At 47.0% G+C, this 22,563-nt stretch overlaps 1 protein-coding gene across 1 annotated transcript in view; it reads right to left on the bottom strand.

Annotated features, from left to right (window-relative positions):
* Positions 1–210: 210 nt before the first annotated feature.
* Positions 211–22,563, bottom strand: part of BCL10 (BCL10 immune signaling adaptor) — a 42,168-nt gene continuing 19,815 nt past the window's right edge. The window contains exons 2-3 of the mRNA XM_063938940.1: positions 7,133–7,421; positions 211–4,689 (exon numbers count right to left, since the gene is read on the bottom strand). Of these exons, the coding sequence (XP_063795010.1) occupies positions 4,304–4,689; positions 7,133–7,421 (675 nt within the window). The 3' untranslated portion in view covers positions 211–4,303. The remainder of the gene's footprint in view (positions 4,690–7,132; positions 7,422–22,563) is intronic.

Here is a 22,563-nt window from a genome sequence, read left to right as displayed (position 1 = left end):
TGTCAATCACTGACAGTACGGGTCCTGCGCATACATCGGTACTTGCTGACATGCAGCACACCTGCATCCGGGCCTGAATCATGTCTGTAGAAAGGCATCGGAATAAAATACACGCTGCGCTCACTGCTGATCCTTTATTGGAGGCCGCTGTGCCCAGAAGGAGGGTGCCACACTGTGATTATGTATACCCAAATGACTGGCAGCGACGTGTGTTGGGCATAATGTCTTTATTAATGCTGTTCCCATTGTATACATATTATAATGCTGAACTCTCCACATACAGCATGACGTGCAGCAGCAAACACCGCAATGTGCTCTAGTGTGTGCCTCGTGTCTCTGAGTACTGCACATACAATTACATTACATACATAGTAATAATCCTAGCATATACAGGTGATACAATGCGTTACTTACACGTATCTGCACACAGCCTGTATAATGTTTAGCATTATTACAGTTTTCGTTGGCACAATTGTTGCAGCCTTGGTACTTGTAAACTGTACGGCAGGATTAACCTTCACCAGCGACGTTTCCCAGGGTAACCAGCCAACGTTGTGGGACATTACCATCCACAGCACCACATCCTGCCCCTCCTGATTACACACACCCTAACGTGGGCATATCACCATGACTTAGCAGTTTCATAATTACTAATAAGGAAACTACCTATAGGTAATGCTTTGTGTTTGGTTTATATTTTATTCCAGTTTTATCTTTTCTAATCTGCTCTGCCCTTTTCTCCTCTCAGTTCCTGCCACTGGGCTCTCATTGCAAAGTAGTGGCCGCCCCTTTTCTCCTCTCAGTTCCTGCCACTGGGCCCGCACTGCAAAGTAGAGGCCGCCCCTTTTCTCCCCTCAGTTCCTGACACTGGGCCGGCACTGCAAAGTAGAGGCCACCCCTTTTCTCTCCTCAGTTCCTGACACTGGGCCGGCACTGCAAAGTAGAGGCCGCCCCTTTTCTCCCCTTAGTTCCTGACACTGGGCCCGCACTGCAAAGTAGAGGCCGCCCCTTTTCTCCCCTCAGTTCCTGACACTGGGCTCGCATTGCAAAGTAGAGGCCGCCCCTTTTCTCCCCTTAGTTCCTGACACTGGGCCCGCACTGCAAAGTAGAGGCCGCCCCTTTTCTCCCCTCAGTTCCTGACACTGGGCCCGCACTGCAAAGTAGAGGCCGCCCCTTTTCTCCCCTCAGTTCCTTAAACTGGGCTCGCATTGCAAAGTAGAGGCCACCCCTTTTCTCTCCTCAGTTCCTGACACTGGGCCGGCACTGCAAAGTAGAGGCCGCCCCTTTTCTCCCCTTAGTTCCTGACACTGGGCCCGCACTGCAAAGTAGAGGCCGCCCCTTTTCTCCCCTCAGTTCCTGACACTGGGCTCGCATTGCAAAGTAGAGGCCGCCCCTTTTCTCCCCTTAGTTCCTGACACTGGGCCCGCACTGCAAAGTAGAGGCCGCCCCTTTTCTCCCCTCAGTTCCTGACACTGGGCCCGCACTGCAAAGTAGAGGCCGCCCCTTTTCTCCCCTCAGTTCCTTAAACTGGGCTCGCATTGCAAAGTAGAGGCCACCCCTTTTCTCTCCTCAGTTCCTGACACTGGGCCGGCACTGCAAAGTAGAGGCCGCCCCTTTTCTCCCCTCAGTTTCTGACACTGGGCCCGCACTGCAAAGTAGAGGCCGCCCCTTTTCTCCCCTCAGTTCCTGACACTGGGCCCGCCCCTTTTCTCCCCTCAGTTCCTGACACTGGGCCCGCACTGCAAAGTAGAGTCCGCCCCTTTTCTCCCCTCAGTTTCTGACACTGGGCCCGCACTGCAAAGTAGAGGTCGCCCCTTTTCTCCTCTCAGTTCCTGACACTGGGCCCGCCCCTTTTCTCCCCTCAGTTCCTGACACTGGGCCGGCACTGCAAAGTAGAGGCCGCCCCTTTTCTCCCCTCAGTTTCTGACACTGGGCCCGCACTGCAAAGTAGAGGCCGCCCCTTTTCTCCCCTCAGTTCCTGACACTGGGCCCGCCCCTTTTCTCCCCTCAGTTCCTGACACTGGGCCCGCACTGCAAAGTAGAGTCCGCCCCTTTTCTCCCCTCAGTTCCTGACACTGGGCCCGCACTGCAAAGTAGAGTCCGCCCCTTTTCTCCCCTCAGTTTCTGACACTGGGCCCGCACTGCAAAGTAGAGGTCGCCCCTTTTCTCCTCTCAGTTCCTGCCACTGGGCCCGAACTGCAAAGCAGAGGGGGAGACAGATTTAGCAGCAATCTGACAATTTAAGAAGAAAGGGCCTCATTCAGCTCGGATTGCAGTTGTGATTGAACGTACACAGATTGCGATCGCAGTCGCAAATCTGCAAAGACCTCGAGTCAAACCCACAAATGCATCTGCGTATACTACAACCCCATCGCAAATCTAACACACTCCCATTGCACGCGCAGCTACAAACGCAACACTGCGTACATTCTCTCAAAGTTACGACACTAAACGCATCTCTTATACATCAATGTCAGCTCAAAACCAGGTATATTCATTTATAACTGACGTGTATATTAATAATGTAGCTATGTTACAATATGGCGTACAGAAATCATATTGCAGTAATGTACTGGGATGGGTGGCAGCTTGTCAGAGTAATGTTAGGCCGGCACTAAGGGTCATGGTGTAAATACAAAACGTACATGTAAATGTTTAAGCGTTGCTTACAATAGTAATAAGTTCCGCACAACACTGTGCTACAACGCTCACACACATAACATCACACTGTACCTAAGGAAAAGTGTTATTTTGTCGATTGTAAAAAGCTCATGTGTGTAATTAAGCCTGCAGCGTGCTAACAGCGTCCCCTGCACCACTGTGACACCTGCTGCCTGTGACTGTGCTGAACATCGGAACGTTTGCTGCCACCATCGCTACTTCCGCAGTCTGCGCAGCTCTCTGGTTACTCAGCCTGTGCTGTTGAAGCGTTCGCAATTCCTGGAATTAGTTTCTCATATGTTGCGATTGCAACGCCCACGATACACCCGCTACTCACCCCGCATCGCGGAAATTGCGGACCCATCCCACTGACACACCTCCACCACTTTATCATTGCTACGATTGCTACTGTGTTCGCAGACACCTAGTTAGGAACACGGACACCATGCGCACACGCACTTGTGTACGCATTTGCAGTGTGCCGATAATCACTTATTGCGCGATCATTCGCATTTACAACTGATGCTGAATGAGGCCCAAAGATGGCTGCAGACGATATACACCGGTAAGAAATCAGAAACACAATTTAAAAAACAAAATTATATATACTGGATAGATAGATAGATAGATAGATAGATAGATAGATAGATAGATAGATAGATAGATAGATAGATAGATGATAGATAGATAGTAGATAGATAGATAATAGATAGATAGATGATAGATAGATATGAGATAGATAGATAGATAGATAGATAGATAGATAGATAATAGATAGATGATAGATAGATAGATAGATAGATAGATAGATAGATAGATAGATAGATATCAGTGCCCTGTGTTAAAGCAGCGGATTTCTGTACTAGCGGTGCATATGCGGCCTGTAAATCCTCTGTATGATGCAGATACAGAGAGACCCAGGACAGAAACACTACTGCAGTATTTCTATTGGGGGTCCCCCTTTATCTATATTGCATCTCACTGTCACTGTGTCCGTCCCACGAGGGACCACCCTGGCTGACCGGTGTCCGGCCTCCATCACACACATCCTGTACAACTGCGGAGTTTAGCTAGACGTTGCACAGGAGAGTGTGTTGCTACATAGGGGAGAATATCATATTCCTGTAATCACTTCTATGTATTTTACACGTGTAAGAAAGTTATGTGTTATTGCAATCAGTCGTGTGTTATCTCCCAATGTGGCCCGTGGAACAAAGAGGTTGTTCTCCCCTGTTGTAAAAAGTCCAATACCATTCTATGTATGACAGATGAATGTTACCGTGTGAGTTATTACACACACTACCACTCTATCTATCTATCTATCTATCTATCTATCTATCTATCTATCTATCTATCTATCTATCTATCTATCTATCTATCTATCTATCTATCTATCTATCTATCTATCTATCTATCTTTTTATTTTACTGCTTGGACAAATGGGGAGTAAGTGAATATTAGGTATTTCGTTATACCGGCTATTATAAACATAGAAGTGAAAAATAAACGATGTATGAAACCTGTTACTTTACAGGTGAGATATACCTGAGCACCGTGTGATGAATCAATAACAAATTCTGCGTCCTTAAATGTCCTTTTTTTTGTCTTCTTTTATAAATATCTCCATTGTCGCATGAGATTGTCAGAACGCAGCGCGGTATAACGGTGACGGGTTAGAGGGTGAACTGGACCTGAGAGGAAGGAACTGGTTGTCGATGGGGGAGCTTGCGCGGGATTCCTCGGGCGCCTGCGGAAGGATGACTGGAAGAGGGGGGGCTCCTATCTCCCCTGGTTTGGGGAGCCTGGTAGAGTACGGCGTACTTTGTCGGCTGCTCCTTGTTCTGTTGTCCGCCATTGATGGATTTGCAATTGTCAGAGATCTGTTAAAATAAAGGGGAAGACTGGACTCCCCTTCGGGGTGATAGAGAACGGTGGACTCCGGTGTCGGCAGCCTGTTGTCGGAACACTGCTTGTACAGGTCAGTAGTTAGTCCATTTGGTGCGGTCGGTGAAGGGTGTAAGTAGTCCCCTGCAATACACAAGTTACATCAAGGTTATAAAGACGCTTGTGTGTAGCAGTATATAGGTGCAGCTGCGTAACTATCGTGTAGGCTATGCTATGCACACGGGTCCGTGAGTCCAGGGGGTCCCCGCGCCCACTCAGTTTACCACTGGGACTCCCTGTACAGTGCCCCCCTCCCAACACCCATCCACGGGTGCCATCTTTCTGGCATGGGGAGTCCCGTTACTGGCTGTCCCCAGGTCTGAAAAACACCTCTGTATAGCTGTGACGGTTGCTACAAGTATTTGATCAGTTGAATTCAGCACAGCTGGGGTAGTGGTTAGCATTTCTGCCTAACAGAACTGAGGTTTCCTGACCGCCGGCATATCATATTGAAATCCCTAGCCGGTACCCGGTATATCTGAGCTCTGTATGTAACATGTAATAGCCGGTACCCGGTATATCTGAGCTCTGTATGTAACATGTAATAGCCGGTACCCGGTATATCTGAGCTCTGTATGTAACATGTAATAGCCGGTACCCGGTATATCTGAGCTCTGTATGTAACATGTAATAACCGGTATCCGGTATATCTGAGCTCTGTATGTAACGTGTAATAGCCGGTACCCGGTATATCTGAGCTCTGTATGTAACATGTAATAACCGGTATCCGGTATATCTGAGCTCTGTACTTAACGTGTAATAGCCGGTACCTGGTATATCTGAGCTCTGTATGTAACATGTAATAGCCGGTACCTGGTATATCTGAGCTCTGTATGTAACATGTAATAGCCGGTATCTGGTATATCTGAGCTTTGTATGTAACGTGTAATAGCCGGTATCTGGTATATCTGAGCTCTGTATGTAACATGTACTAGCCGGTATCTGGTATTTCTGAGCTCTGTATGTAACATGTAATAGCTGGTACACGGTATATCTGAGCACTGTATGTAACATGTAATAGCCGGTACCTGGTATATCTGATCTCTGTATGAAACATGTACTAGCCGGTACCTGGTAAATCTGAGCTCTGTATGTAACATGTAATAGCCGGTACCCGGTATATCTGAGCTCTGTATGTAACATGTAATAACCGGTATCCAGTATATCTGAGCTCTGTATGTAAATGTAGTAGCCGGTTCCTGGTATATCTGAGCTCTGTATGTAACATGTAATAGCTGGTACCTGGTATATCTGAGCTCTGTATGTAACATGTAATAGACGGTACCTGGTATATCTGAGCTCTGTATGTAACATGTACTAGCTGGTACCCGGTAAATCTGAGCTCTGTATGTAACATGTACTAGCTGGTACCTGGTATATCTGAGCTCTGTATGTAACATGTACTAGCTGGTACCTGGTATATCTGAGCTCTGTATGTAACATGTACTAGCCGGTACCTGGTATCTCTGAGCTCTGTATGTAACATGTAATAGCTGGTATCTGGTATTTCTGAGCTCTGTATGTAACATGTAATAGCTGGTACCCGGTATATCTGAGCTCTGTATGTAACATGTAATAGCCGGTACCTGGTATATCTGAGTTCTGTATGTAACGTGTAATAGCCGGTACCTGGTATATCTGAGCTCTGTATGTAACATGTAATAGCCGGTATCTGGTATTTCTGAGCTCTGTATGTAACGTGTAATAGCCGGTATCTGGTATATCTGAGCTCTGTATGTAACATGTAATAGCTGGTAGCTGGTATATCTGAGCTCTGTATGTAACGTGTAATAGCCGGTATCTGGTATATCTGATCTCTGTATGTAACGTGTAATAGCCGGTATCTGGTATATCTGAGCTCTGTATGTAACGTGTAATAGCCGGTATCTGGTATATCTGAGCTCTGTATGTAACGTGTAATAGCCGGTATCTGGTATATCTGAGCTCTGTATGTAACATGTACTAGCCAGTATCTGGTAAATCTGAGCTTTGTATGTAACGTGTAATAGCCGGTATCTGGTATATCTGAGCTCTGTATGTAACATGTAATAGCCGGTATCTGGTATATCTGAGCTCTGTATGTAACATGTACTAGCCGGTACCCGGTATATCTGAGCTCTGTATGTAACATGTACTAGCCAGTATCTGGTAAATCTGAGCTTTGTATGTAACGTGTAATAGCCGGTATCTGGTATATCTGAGCTCTGTATGTAACATGTAATAGCCGGTATCTGGTATATCTGAGCTCTGTATGTATAGGGTTGCCATACTGAGCCTTTTTACCGGGTGCTCATGGATTACACAGGTTCTATGGCTGAGTATAACCAGGTGAGATGCAGCTTGAAGTCAGCCAGCCCTGGACCCTGTGTAACTCATTACTGTCCCGGTATAAGGGGATAGTGTGGTAAGCCGGCTTATCTCCCACAATAAAGGCTGCGTACGGTAGACCTGACACGTCTGAGAAGCGGTGTAAGGAGTACGTGGACCCTAGAGCACCTTATAGGCTTCCCCCCTGGAACCAGATTACCTTTGGAGAATTCCAGCTTTTCGTTTTTCACGCGCAGGACCTCATCTGTGATCTTCTCTATGAGGAAATCCTGGGTTTTCTGGAGCCTGATTGATTCAATCAGAGCATCGAGGCCCTTAGGATTTTTGGACAGTCGATCTAACAGCTCTCCGGCTCTCTTCCGACTTGTTGTCTGGCTCAAAATTTCCTCGGTGTCGTCTTTGTTTAGTATGGTTTTGCAGCGTAGGTAATCGAAGTGTCTTTCTGCCATAAGTTTCTCACACAAATAGGGCCGCAGGCATTCGATGGTCTACAAAAGAGCCAGGAGAGAGCCAGCACGTTGCAGGGGAAACGTTAGTTTTACACATCTGCCTTTTATCAATGTGTATAGTATGGGTGTGGATCATATAGTCGACTGTGTCTAGGTCGACCACTATTGGTCGACAGGTTTTCAAGATCGACAGGGTGTCTAGGTCGACATGTTCTGGGCCGACAGGGCAAAAGGTCGACATGAGTTTTTAAGGGTTTTTTTGTGACGTTTTCTCTGTACAGTGACCGTGAACCCCAATTAGTGCACCTTGTCCCCTCGCATGGCTTGCTGCACTCGCCATGCTTCGGCACAGGTTACTATTCCCAATCATAGTGTGGCATACTGGAATGTTAGCAGATACTGGAAAGTTCCAAAGGCCATTTCATTCTTATCAGTGAGTGGGGGAGTTTATGGCCCCAAAACCAGTTCTGGCAAACAATGCCACCAGTAGCGGATCTTGCCACGGGCAAGCAGGACTTTTGCCCGGGGCGCCGCCTATCCGGAGTGCGCAGGGCGCCGCACCAGGGCAAGATCCGCTGCTGCTGTGTGCCCCCCGCTGCCCCCCTGCTGCCGCTGGCTGCTGCCCCCCCGCTGCCGCTGGGAAGGGAAACTAGACGCGTACGCGTCTAGTTTCCCTTCGTGGAGAGGTCCTTTACAGTGCGGTGTGCGATGACGTCATCGCGCACCGCACAGCAAAGGTCCTCTCTAGTTTCCCATCGTGGAGAGGACCTTTGCTGTGCGGTGCGCGATGACGTCATCGCGCACCGCACATCATTTCAGTCTGTACAGGGGGCGTAAATGACCACGCCCCCTGTATGAAGCCACGCCCCCTAATGCCGCCCGGGGCGCCAGAAGCCCCGGAACCAGCCCTGAATGCCACATGTAGGAGGTTACGACAGGAAGTGTAGGGGGTTTTTAGGACAAGGAAAAGACACAGGCTAGAATTCAGTGTGAGCTGAGGACTGAGATGGAGGGCACAGGCTAGTGTCCAGGAGAAACGCAGTCTGGGGACTGTGGAACAAGCATGGTACTCCACAGTCCCTGGCATTATGGAACAGCATGTAGGTGATGCTAGGAAGAGCAAGAGATATCCAGATTTGCAGTGTGAGAGCAGCTACAGCATGAACAATCAGTGGAAGAAAATAAGAATTTACTTACCGATAATTCTATTTCTCGTAGTCCGTAGTGGATGCTGGGGACTCCGTAAGGACCATGGGGAATAGCGGCTCCGCAGGAGACTGGGCACAAAAGTAAAGCTTTAGAACTACCCGGTGTGCACTGGCTCCTCCCCCTATGACCCTCCTCCAAGCCTCAGTTAGGATACTGTGCCCGGACGAGCGTACACAATAAGGAAGGATTTTGAATCCCGGGTAAGACTCATACCAGCCACACCAATCACACCATATAACTTGTGATCTAAACCCAGTTAACAGCATGATAACAGAGGAGCCTCTAGAAAAGATGGCTCACTACAGCAATAACCCGATTTTTTTGGTAACAATAACTATGTACCAGTATTGCAGACAATCCGCACTTGGGATGGGCGCCCAGCATCCACTACGGACTACGAGAAATAGAATTATCGGTAAGTAAATTCTTATTTTCTCTGACGTCCTAGTGGATGCTGGGGACTCCGTAAGGACCATGGGGATTATACCAAAGCTCCCAAACGGGCGGGAGAGTGCGGATGACTCTGCAGCACCAATTGAGAGAACTCCAGGTCCTCCTCAGCCAGGGTATCAAATTTGTAGAATTTTACAAACGTATTTGCTCCTGACCAAGTAGCTGCTCGGCAAAGTTGTAAAGCCGAGACCCCTCGGGCAGCCGCCCAAGATGAGCCCACCTTCCTTGTGGAATGGGCTTTTACAGATTTTGTCTGCGGCAGGCCTGCCACAGAATGTGCAAGCTGAATTGTACTACAAATCCAACGAGCAATAGTCTGCTTAGAAGCAGGAGCACCCAGCTTGTTGGGTGCATACAGAATAAACAACGAGTCAGATTTTCTGACTCCAGCCGTCCTGGAAACCTATATTTCCAGGGCCCTGACAACGTCTAGCAACTTGGAGTCCTCCAAGTCCCTAGTAGCCGCAGGCACCACAATAGGTTGATTCAGGTGAAACGCTGAAAACCACCTTAGGGAGAAACTGAGGACAAGTCCTCAATTCCGCCCTGTCCGAATGGAAAATCAGATGAGGGCTTTTACAGGATAAAGCCGCCAATTCTGACACGCACCTGGCCCAGGCCAGGGCCAACAGCATGACCACTTTCCATGTGAGATATTTTAACTCCACATATTTAAGTGGTTCAAACCAATGTGACTTTTGGAACCCAAAAACTACATTTAGATCCCAAGGTGCCACTGGAGGCACAAAAGGAGGCTGTATATACAGTACCCCTTTCACAAACGTCTGAACTTCAGGGACTGAAGCTAGTTCTTTCTGGAAGAAAATTGACAGGGCCGAAATTTGAACCTTAATGGACCCCCATTTCAGGCCCATAGACACTCCTGTTTGCAGGAAATGTAGGAATCGACCTAGTTGAAAATTCCTCCGTCGGGGCCTTACTGGCCTCGCACCACGCAACATATTTTCGCCAAATGCGGTGATAATGTTTTGCGGTTATATATTTCCTGGCTTTGATCAGGATAGGAATGACTTCATCCGGAATGCCTTTCTCCTTCAGGATCCGGCGTTCAACCGCCATGCCGTCAAACGCAGTCGCGGTAAGTCTTGGAACAGACAGGGTCCTTGCTGGAGCAGGTCCCTTCTTAGAGGTAGAGGCCACGGATCCTCCGTGAGCATCTCTTGAAGTTCCGGTTACCAAGTCCTTCTTGGCCAATCCGGAGCCCGAATATAGTGCTTACTCCTCTCCATCTTATAATTCTCAGTACCTTGGGTATGAGAGGCAGAGGAGGGAACACATACACTGACTGGTACACCCACTGTGTTACCAGAGCGTCTACAGCTATTGCCGGAGGGTCCCTTGACCCGGCGCAATACTTGTCGAGTTTTATAAACACGTGGAAGACTTCTGGGTGAAGTCCCCACTTGCTGACAGTGCTATCACATGATTTTCCGCCCAGCGAAGAATCCTTGCAGCTTCTGCCATTGCCCTCCTGCTTCTTGTGTCACCCTGTCTGTTTACGTGGGTGACTGCCGTGATGTTGTCCGAATGGATCAACTCCGGGTGACCTTGAAGCAGAGGTCTTGCTGAGCTTAGAGCATTGTAAATGGCCCTTAGCTTCAGGATATTTATGTGAAGTGATGTCTCCAGGCTTGACCATAAGCTCTGGAAATTCCTTCCCTGTGTGACTGCTCCCCAGCCTCGCAGGCTGGCATCCGTGGTCACCAGGACCCAGTCCTGAATGTCGAATCTGCGGCCCTCTAGAAGATGAGCACTCTGCAACCACCACAGAAGAGACACCCTTGTGCTTGGTGACAGGGTTATCCGCTGATGCATCTGAAGATGCGACCCGGACCATTTGTCCAGCAGGTCCCACTGGAAAGTTCTTGCGTGGAATCTGCCGAATGGGATTGCTTCGTAGGAAGCCACCATTTTTCCCAGAACCCTTTCATTGATGTACTGAGACTTGGCTCGGTTATAGGAGGTTCCCGACTAGCTCGGATAACTCCCTGACTTTCTCCTCCGGGAGAAACACCTTTTTCTGGACTGTGTCCAGGATCATCCCTAGGAACAGACGACGAGTCGTCGGAATCAGCTGCGATTTTGGAATATTGAGAATCCAATCGTGCTGCCGCAACACTACCTGAGATAGTGCTACACCGACCTCCAACTGTTCCCTGGATCTTACCCTTATCAGGGAATCGTCCAAGTAAGGGATAACTAAAATTCCCTTCCTTCGAAGGAGTATCATCATTTCGGCCATTACCTTGGTAAAGACCCGGGGTGCCGTGGACCATCCATACGGCAGCGTCTGAAACTGATAGTGACAGTTCTGTACCATAAACCTGAGGTACCCTTGGTGAGAAGGGTAAATTGGGACATGAAGGTAAGCATCCTTGATGTCCCGAGACATCATGTAGTCCCCTTCTTCCAGGTTCGCAATCACTGCTCTGAGTGACTCAATCTTGAATTTGAACCTCCGTATGTAAGTGTTCAAGATTTTAGATTTAGAATCGGTCTCACCGAGCCGTCCGGCTTCGGTACCACAACAGTGTGGAATAATACCCCGTTCCCTGTTGCAGGAGGGGTACCTTGATTATCACCTGCTGGGAATACAGCTTGTGAATGGCTTCCAAAACTGCCTCCCTGTCAGAAGGAGACATCGGTAAAGCCGACTTTAGGAAACGGCGAGGGGGAGACGTCTCAAATTCCAATTTGTACCCCTGAGATATCACCTGAAGGATCCAGGGGTCTACTTGCGAGTGAGCCCACTGCGCGCTGAAATTCATTGAGACGGGCCCCCACCGTGCCTGATTCTGCTTGTAAAGCCCCAGCGTCATACTGAGGGCTTGGCAGAGGCGGGAGAGGGCTACTGTTCCTGGGAACTGGCTGATTTCTGCAGCCTTTTTTCTCTCCCTCTGTCACGGGGCAGAAATGAGGAACCTTTTGCCCGCTTGCCCACGAAAAGACTGCGCCTGATAATACGGTGTCTTCTTATGTTGAGAGGCGACCTGGGGTACAAACGTGGATTTCCCAGCTGTTGCCGTGGCCACCAGGTCTGAAAGACCGACCCCAAATAACTCCTCCCCTTAATAAGGCAATACTTCCAAATGCCGTTTGGAATCCGCATCACCTGACCACTGTCGTGTCCATAACCCTCTACTGGCAGAAATGGACAACGCACTTAGACTTGATGCCAGTCGGCAAATATTCCGCTGTGCATCACGCATATATAGAAATGCATCTTTTAAATGCTCTATAGGCAATAATATACTGTCCCTATCTAGGGTATCAATATTTTCAGTCAGGGAATCCGACCACGCCAACCCAGCACTGCACATCCAGGCTGAGGCGATTGCTGGTCGCAGTATAACACCAGTATGTGTGTAAATACATTTTAGGATACCCTCCTGCTTTCTATCAGCAGGATCCTTAAGGGCGGCCATCTCAGGAGAGGGTAGAGCCCTTGTTCTTACAAGCGTGTGAGCGCTTTATCCACCCTAGGGGGTGTTTCCCAACGCACCCTAACCTCTGCGGGAAAGGATATAATGCCAATAACATTTTAGAAATTATCAGTTGTTATCGGGGGAAACCCACGCATCATCACACACCTCATTTAATTTCTCAGATTCAGGAAAACTACAGGTAGTTTTTCCTCACCGAACATAATACCCCTTTTTGGTGGTACTCGTATTATCAGAAATGTGTAAAACATTTTTCATTGCCTCCATCATGTAACGTGTGGCCCTACTGGAAGTCACATTTGTCTCTTCACCGTCGACACTGGAGTCAGTATCCGTGTCGGCGTCTATATCTGCCATCTGAGGTAACGGGCGCTTTAGAGCCCCTGACGGCCTATGAGACGTCTGGACAGGCACAAGCTGAGTAGCCGGCTGTCTCATGTCAACCACTGTCTTTTATACAGAGCTGACACTGTCACGTAATTCCTTCCAACAGTTCATCCACTCAGGTGTCGACCCCCTAGGGGGTGACATCACTATTACAGGCAATCTGCTCCGTCTCCACATCATTTTTCTCCACATACATGTCGACACAAACGTACCGACACACAGCACACACACAGGGAATGCTCTGATAGATTACAGGACCCACAACAGACAAAGAGGAAGGGGGGTGCAAATCCCCAACCCCCAAATTCCCTTCCGCACACTGAGAATTACCTGTAACAATCCCTGAACCTATCTGGTAATAAAATTCAGAGAATTCGTCACAAATGTTTGAAAACACATGTTTAGCTGCTGGCCACTTCACGGCTTCTCTGATACAGCAGTCCTAACCTACATAATAGCAGTGCCCACATAGGGCCATGTAATTTGTCACAGTACGCCTCATGATAAAGGCTTTTACTAAAACACTTCCATACAGAGAGCTAACTTACCCGGGAGCCACCCCCAGGATCTCCCATTGGCACTACAAGGAACAGCATGCCTTCCAAATGCTGCTCCCATTCAATGCCTCATGCAAACAAGCAGACAAACAATTAGGAAGCTGCTCAATCATACCTGGAGGTAATTATATATCAGGTGCTGGAAGGGGGAGGGGTCACAGACAAACAACAGACAAAGAGGAAGGGGGGTGCAAATCCCCAACCCCCAAATTCCCTTCCGCACACTGAGAATTACCTGTAACAATCCCTGAACCTATCTGGTAATAAAATTCAGAGAATTCGTCACAAATGTTTGAAAACACATGTTTAGCTGCTGGCCACTTCACGGCTTCTCTGATACAGCAGTCCTAACCTACATAATAGCAGTGCCCACATAGGGCCATGTAATTTGTCACAGTACGCCTCATGATAAAGGCTTTTACTAAAACACTTCCATACAGAGAGCTAACTTACCCGGGAGCCACCCCCAGGATCTCCCATTGGCACTACAAGGAACAGCATGCCTTCCAAATGCTGCTCCCATTCAATGCCTCATGTAAACAAGCAGACAAACAATTAGGAAGCTGCTCAATCATACCTGGAGGTAATTATATATCAGGTGCTGGAAGGGGGAGGGGTCACAGACAAACAACAGACAAAGAGGAAGGGGGGTGCAAATCCCCAACCCCCAAATTCCCTTCCGCACACTGAGAATTACCTGTAACAATCCCTGAACCTATCTGGTAATAAAATTCAGAGAATTCGTCGCAAATGTTTGAAAACACATGTTTAGCTGCTGGCCACTTCACGGCTTCTCTGATACAGCAGTCCTAACCTACATAATAGCAGTGCCCACATAGGGCCATGTAATTTGTCACAGTACGCCTCATGATAAAGGCTTTTACTAAAACACTTCCATACAGAGAGCTAACTTACCCGGGAGCCACCCCCAGGATCTCCCATTGGCACTACAAGGAACAGCATGCCTTCCAAATGCTGCTCCCATTCAATGCCTCATGCAAACAAGCAGACAAACAATTAGGAAGCTGCTCAATCATACCTGGAGGTAATTATATATCAGGTGCTGAAGGGGGAGGGGTCACAGACAAACAACAGACAGAGGAAGGGGGGTGCAAATCCCCAACCCCCAAATTCCCTTCCGCACACTGAGAATTACCTGTAACAATCCCTGAACCTATCTGGTAATAAAATTCAGAGAATTCGTCACAAATGTTTGAAAACACATGTTTAGCTGCTGGCCACTTCACGGCTTCTCTGATACAGCAGTCCTAACCTACATAATAGCAGTGCCCACATAGGGCCATGTAATTTGTCACAGTACGCCTCATGATAAAGGCTTTTACTAAAACACTTCCATACAGAGAGCTAACTTACCCGGGAGCCACCCCCAGGATCTCCCATTGGCACTACAAGGAACAGCATGCCTTCCAAATGCTGCTCCCATTCAATGCCTCATGCAAACAAGCAGACAAACAATTAGGAAGCTGCTCAATCATACCTGGAGGTAATTATATATCAGGTGCTGGAAGGGGGAGGGGTCACAGACAAACAACAGACAAAGAGGAAGGGGGGTGCAAATCCCCAACCCCCAAATTCCCTTCCGCACACTGAGAATTACCTGTAACAATCCCTGAACCTATCTGGTAATAAAATTCAGAGAATTCGTCACAAATGTTTGAAAACACATGTTTAGCTGCTGGCCACTTCACGGCTTCTCTGATACAGCAGTCCTAACCTACATAATAGCAGTGCCCACATAGGGCCATGTAATTTGTCACAGTACGCCTCATGATAAAGGCTTTTACTAAAACACTTCCATACAGAGAGCTAACTTACCCGGGAGCCACCCCCAGGATCTCCCATTGGCACTACAAGGAACAGCATGCCTTCCAAATGCTGCTCCCATTCAATGCCTCATGCAAACAAGGAGACAAACAATTAGGAAGCTGCTCAATCATACCTGGAGGTAATTATATATCAGGTGCTGGAAGGGGGAGGGGTCACAGACAAACAACAGACAAAGAGGAAGGGGGGTGCAAATCCCCAACCCCCAAATTCCCTTCCGCACACTGAGAATTACCTGTAACAATCCCTGAACCTATCTGGTAATAAAATTCAGAGAATTCGTCACAAATGTTTGAAAACACATGTTTAGCTGCTGGCCACTTCACGGCTTCTCTGATACAGCAGTCCTAACCTACATAATAGCAGTGCCCACATAGGGCCATGTAATTTGTCACAGTACGCCTCATGATAAAGGCTTTTACTAAAACACTTCCATACAGAGAGCTAACTTACCCGGGAGCCACCCCCAGGATCTCCCATTGGCACTACAAGGAACAGCATGCCTTCCAAATGCTGCTCCCATTCAATGCCTCATGCAAACAAGTGTCACGAACCGGTCTCTCACCTCTGCGGGTTCTGGGGTTCATCCATTGTCAGTGCGGTTGCTTGCGGTGCTGTGCGCCCGTGTGGGGACACGGCGTGATCAATGGCACAGGTGATGCAGAGTCTGGGAACTGTGAGTGCGGGGACCAAATGGCCTAAGGCACTGCGGTGTGTCTGCTGTATAGGAGGTGGCCATGTTGGAGACCAAATAGCTAATACAGAGCACTTGTGAAAACACCTGTGGGCAGGTGTAAGCCAATCCCGTGCTTGTGCTGCCTTTAAGTAGGCTGGGATTATGTTACTCTGGGCCAGTGCTTTGTTGTATCAAAGCTGTGCTCTAGCTCTGAACTCTCTCCGTGCATTCCTGTGTGATTCCCGTGGTCCAGATATCGCCTCCGTTCCCAGAGGTCCGTTTGCAGCCTTCACTGCCAAAGATCTACCGGCTCTCCATTGTGCTATCAGTCAATTGCACACCTATTGGAAATACTTGGATTCCCAGTGTCCTGCATGAGGTTACCTTGTCAGTCTGCCTATCCTACAAAGTCTGCAGGATCTCATTTCTCTCAGCTGTTCGTTTGTTCAACTCTGCATTTAACCCATTCATCACCTTGTCTTCTACTACAGTTTCACAGTGATCTCCGGAACCCGCAAGTAACCCAATTCAGTACTTTTTGCTATGTTGTCATTACAAGGATAATTCATCACAGTCTCTCAGTTAACTCTCAAAGCTTCATTGCTAATCCTTACAGTTATCTCTTCATGTCTGCATTATCCAGTTAATAACATTCTACAGTTCAGCATCAAAGTTTGTTTATATTTGCTATGTTGTCATAACAAGGATAATTCTTCACAGTCTCTCAGTTAACTCTCAAAACTCCATTGCAAATCCTTACAGTTATCTCTTCATGTCTGCATTATCCAGTTAATAACATTCTACAGTTCAGCATCAAAGTTTGTTTATATTTGCTATGTTGTCATAACAAGGATAATTCTTCACAGTCTCTCAGTTAACTCTCAAAACTCCATTGCAAATCCTTACAGTTATCTCTTCATGTCTGCATTATCCAGTTAATCACATTCTGCAGTTCTGCATCAAAGCTTGTTTATATTTGGACAATCCAACATTTATTCATCAGCTTGTTTTGCATATGTTTCCATGAACATTTCTTTTATTTATTTTTGGGTTTTCTCTTGCATATTATTCCTGCAATACTTCAGTATAATATGATGATTACCAACTTGTCAGTTAACCCTTTACTGAATTATTATTTTGAATAAATATATGAATCGGAACTTTCTTCGTCCTCCCTGCTTTCTTCATAGCCCAGCACCTACACCTGTGGTTGGTTCCGGGTTAACGGATTCACAAAAACACCCGGGCCTGACAGTAAGCACTGGCCACATGGATCCGTCAAGTGACCAATTCGCAGGAGGCGGTGCTACGTCAGATATCCTTTCCCGTCTGGAAAATCAGGAGTCTATACAGACACAAATAGTGCAGTTTATGCAAACTATGGCAGACCGTTTAGAGACTCTTCATACGGCTATTAAAACGTTTCAAGTCCAGATTCCAACCCTGGATGTCCCAGTTACCACTACAGCTTCTCCTGTGACGCTACCTACGTCCCGCTTGCAGTTACCCTCTCCGAGTAAGTTTGACGGAACCCCAAAACTTTGCAGAGGATTCCTGAATCAATGCGAGATCCAGTTCGAACTGTTGTCCTCCAGTTTCCCATCAGCTCGTTCTAAAGTTGCATATATTATTGCCCTCCTCTCCGGTCAGGCTCTGGAGTGGGCATCACCATTATGGGAGAGAGGTGATCCTATACTCTCTAATTACAAAGAGTTCGTATCTTCCTTCCGGAGAATCTTTGACGAACCAGGCAGGACCACCTCAGCATCCTTGGAGATTCTCCGTCTACGTCAAGGTTTACGTCCTGTCAGTCAATATATTATTCAGTTTCGCACGTTGTCTTCAGAGTTAAACTGGAATGAGGAGGCCCTGATCGCCGCGTTTTGGAATGGACTTTCAGAGAGAATCAAGGATGATTTAACTATCCGGGATGTGCCAATTAAACTGGATGAATTGATTTCTCTCTGTAACAAATTTGACCTACGTCACAGGGAGCGATGTTTAGAGAAATCCAGGGCAGAGCGATCCAGTCCACGTGATCATCCTAGACCTCGACAAGATTCTTCATCACAGTCTCCAGTAATGACTGAAGAACCTATGCAGATTGGGCGCTCTCGCCTCACAGAGGAGGAACGACTTCGTCGTCGACAGGGTAACCTCTGCATGTACTGTGGGTCCTCCGAACATTTAGTTAAATTCTGCAAACTCCGACCGGGAAACTCTCGCCTCCTAGCTTATTCAAGAGAGGTTAAGCTAGGAGTTACTCTAGAATCACGTTCTGGGAAAGAGCCGACCTTGTCTATTCAATTAGAAGTTCCAAGTTCTACAGTGAAAGTTTCAGCTCTCCTAGATTCCGGGGCAGCCGAGAACTTCATCTCCTCAGCCTTTGTCATGCGGTCTAAAGTTCGAACCATGCCTCTGGAAGCAGCAGTTGCCGTTACAGCAGTGGATGGAAGTCGAATTCCAGATGGTATAATTACTCATCGAACCGTATGTCTCAAGATGAAAGTTGGTGAGCTCCATTCCGAATACCTCTCCTTCTACGTGATTCCCAAAGCCTCTCAAGATGTGATACTTGGTTTACCTTGGCTGCAGAAACATAATCCTCAACTCAATTGGCAAACCATGGAAGTCCTTTCATGGGGTAAATCTTGTACCAAGGACTGTGTAGCTGCAATTGTACCTCTTCGGTCAATTAGCCTTTCCGATCTACCTCCGGTGTATCAATCCCTTGCGGATGTTTCCAGTAAGCAAGCAGCAGACTCTCTACCTCCTCATCGTGAATGGGACTGCCCAGTCGTCCTGGTTCCGGGCAAGACCCCTCCTAGGGGACAAATTCATCCGCTATCCATCCCAGAGACGCGAGCTATCCGGGATTGGTCCACTCCTACAACTCTCAAGGGGATTCAGCGATTTCTTGGCTTTGCTAATTTCTATAGGAGATTCATTAAGAATTATTCTACGTTAGCTGCTCCTATCACAGCCCTAACTCGCAAGGGAGCAAATCCTACGAACTGGTCTTCTGAAGCAATCAAAGCCTTCTCTGATTTAAAGCAAGCCTTTGTGTCAGCCCCCATTCTTCGACAGCCTGAGTTGAATCGTCCCTTTCTATTAGAGGTGCATGCATCTACAGAAGCAGTAGGAGCTGTGTTGTCACAAGTCTTTGAAGATAAAAAGGTCCATCCCTGCGGATATTTCTCCCGTAAGTTCCTCCCGGCAGAACGTAATTATGCAATCGGTGACCAAGAGTTACTTGCCATCAAGTTGGCATTTGAGGAGTGGAGATACCTTCTAGAAGGAGCTCAACATCGCATTACAGTTTATACTGATCATAAGAATCTTCTATATCTGCAGTCAGCTCAGTGTTTGAATCCACGACAAGCTCGATGGGCGCTTTTCTTCTCACGATTTGATTTCAAACTCCCCTATCGTCCAGGGTCTCAGAACAAAAAGGCAGATGCCCTTTCCCGGTCCTTTGCTTCTTCTGAATTAAATGATGCTACCACGAATCAAGCCATTGTGAATCCTACGTCCTTTTTAATGACTCGAACCTCTCCAGTTCCTCCGCCTGGCAAGACCTTTGTTGCCACAAGTCTCCGAAAACGGCTGCTTACCTGGGCTCACTCCTCTTCCTTCATGGGTCATCATGGGGTTCTAAAGACTCTCGAATTTATTCAACAGTCTTATTGGTGGCCACGTCTCAAAGCCGATGTCCAAGAGTTTATAGCAGCATGTCCTAAATGTGCCCAACATAAGAGTCCAAGAAGTTCTCCACCAGAGTTTCATCCTTTGCCAGCCCTAGAGGTTCCAGCAGCAGATCAAGAGCTTCAACGTCTATCTAGCATCTGGAGTTGTGTACGTAAGTCCTTGGTCAAAACTTCCACTCGTTATAAATCTTTTGCAGATAGTAAGTCGGTACAGCTTTACGTTTTCTAAGTGGGAGACCAAGTTTGGATTTCTACGCGCAATCTCAAGTTCAAAGTTCCTTCTAAGAAATTTGCTCTCAGGTTTATTGGTCCATTTCCCATTGTAAAGGTACTCAACCTTGTGTCATACAAAGTCAAATTGCCACCGTCTTTGAGAATTCCTAACGCCTTTCATACATCTTTACTGAAGCCTTTGATTCTCAATAAGTTCCGTACTACCCAGTCCAAATCTCCTAAAGTTCACTCTTTGCAGAATGAGGAATTTGAAGTTAAAGAGATTGTGGACTCACGTTCCCGATATGGTCGTTTACAGTTTCTGGTCGACTGGAAGGGTTACGGTCCGGAGGAGAGATCCTGGGTTTTCTCTGAAGATGTTCATGCTCCAAGACTGGTACAGAAATACTTCTCCAAAAATCCTGACAAGGTTCAAAGGTGTTCGGAGACCACCCGTAGAAGAGGGGGTACTGTCACGAACCGGTCTCTCACCTCTGCGGGTTCTGGGGTTCATCCATTGTCAGTGTGGTTGCTTGCGGTGCTGTGCGCCCGTGTGGGGACACGGCGTGATCAATGGCACAGGTGATGCAGAGTCTGGGAACTGTGAGTGCGGGGACCAAATGGCCTAAGGCACTGCGGTGTGTCTGCTGTATAGGAGGTGGCCATGTTGGAGACCAAATAGCTAATACAGAGCACTTGTGAAAACACCTGTGGGCAGGTGTAAGCCAATCCCGTGCTTGTGCTGCCTTTAAGTAGGCTGGGATTATGTTACTCTGGGCCAGTGCTTTGTTGTATCAAAGCTGTGCTCTAGCTCTGAACTCTCTCCGTGCATTCCTGTGTGATTCCCGTGGTCCAGATATCGCCTCCGTTCCCAGAGGTCCGTTTGCAGCCTTCACTGCCAAAGATCTACCGGCTCTCCATTGTGCTATCAGTCAATTGCACACCTATTGGAAATACTTGGATTCCCAGTGTCCTGCATGAGGTTACCTTGTCAGTCTGCCTATCCTACAAAGTCTGCAGGATCTCATTTCTCTCAGCTGTTCGTTTGTTCAACTCTGCATTTAACCCATTCATCACCTTGTCTTCTACTACAGTTTCACAGTGATCTCCGGAACCCGCAAGTAACCCAATTCAGTACTTTTTGCTATGTTGTCATTACAAGGATAATTCATCACAGTCTCTCAGTTAACTCTCAAAGCTTCATTGCTAATCCTTACAGTTATCTCTTCATGTCTGCATTATCCAGTTAATAACATTCTACAGTTCAGCATCAAAGTTTGTTTATATTTGCTATGTTGTCATAACAAGGATAATTCTTCACAGTCTCTCAGTTAACTCTCAAAACTCCATTGCAAATCCTTACAGTTATCTCTTCATGTCTGCATTATCCAGTTAATAACATTCTACAGTTCAGCATCAAAGTTTGTTTATATTTGCTATGTTGTCATAACAAGGATAATTCTTCACAGTCTCTCAGTTAACTCTCAAAACTCCATTGCAAATCCTTACAGTTATCTCTTCATGTCTGCATTATCCAGTTAATCACATTCTGCAGTTCTGCATCAAAGCTTGTTTATATTTGGACAATCCAACATTTATTCATCAGCTTGTTTTGCATATGTTTCCATGAACATTTCTTTTATTTATTTTTGGGTTTTCTCTTGCATATTATTCCTGCAATACTTCAGTATAATATGATGATTACCAACTTGTCAGTTAACCCTTTACTGAATTATTATTTTGAATAAATATATGAATCGGAACTTTCTTCGTCCTCCCTGCTTTCTTCATAGCCCAGCACCTACACCTGTGGTTGGTTCCGGGTTAACGGATTCACAAAAACACCCGGGCCTGACAACAAGCAGACAAACAATTAGGAAGCTGCTCAATCATACCTGGAGGTAATTATATATCAGGTGCTGGAAGGGGGAGGGGTCACAGACAAACAACAGACAAAGAGGAAGGGGGGTGCAAATCCCCAACCCCCAAATTCCCTTCCGCACACTGAGAATTACCTGTAACAATCCCTGAACCTATCTGGTAATAAAATTCAGAGAATTCGTCACAAATGTTTGAAAACACATGTTTAGCTGCTGGCCACTTCACGGCTTCTCTGATACAGCAGTCCTAACCTACATAATAGCAGTGCCCACATAGGGCCATGTAATTTGTCACAGTACGCCTCATGATAAAGGCTTTTACTAAAACACTTCCATACAGAGAGCTAACTTACCCGGGAGCCACCCCCAGGATCTCCCATTGGCACTACAAGGAACAGCATGCCTTCCAAATGCTGCTCCCATTCAATGCCTCATGCAAACAAGCAGACAAACAATTAGGAAGCTGCTCAATCATACCTGGAGGTAATTATATATCAGGTGCTGGAAGGGGGAGGGGTCACAGACAAACAACAGACAAAGAGGAAGGGGGGTGCAAATCCCCAACCCCCAAATTCCCTTCCGCACACTGAGAATTACCTGTAACAATCCCTGAACCTATCTGGTAATAAAATTCAGAGAATTCGTCACAAATGTTTGAAAACACATGTTTAGCTGCTGGCCACTTCACGGCTTCTCTGATACAGCAGTCCTAACCTACATAATAGCAGTGCCCACATAGGGCCATGTAATTTGTCACAGTACGCCTCATGATAAAGGCTTTTACTAAAAC

The sequence above is a fragment of the Pseudophryne corroboree genome, chromosome 9 (assembly GCF_028390025.1).
Source record: "Pseudophryne corroboree isolate aPseCor3 chromosome 9, aPseCor3.hap2, whole genome shotgun sequence".
NCBI classification, from domain to species: domain Eukaryota; kingdom Metazoa; phylum Chordata; class Amphibia; order Anura; family Myobatrachidae; genus Pseudophryne; species Pseudophryne corroboree.
This window is presented reverse-complemented; position numbering and strand designations above follow the sequence as displayed.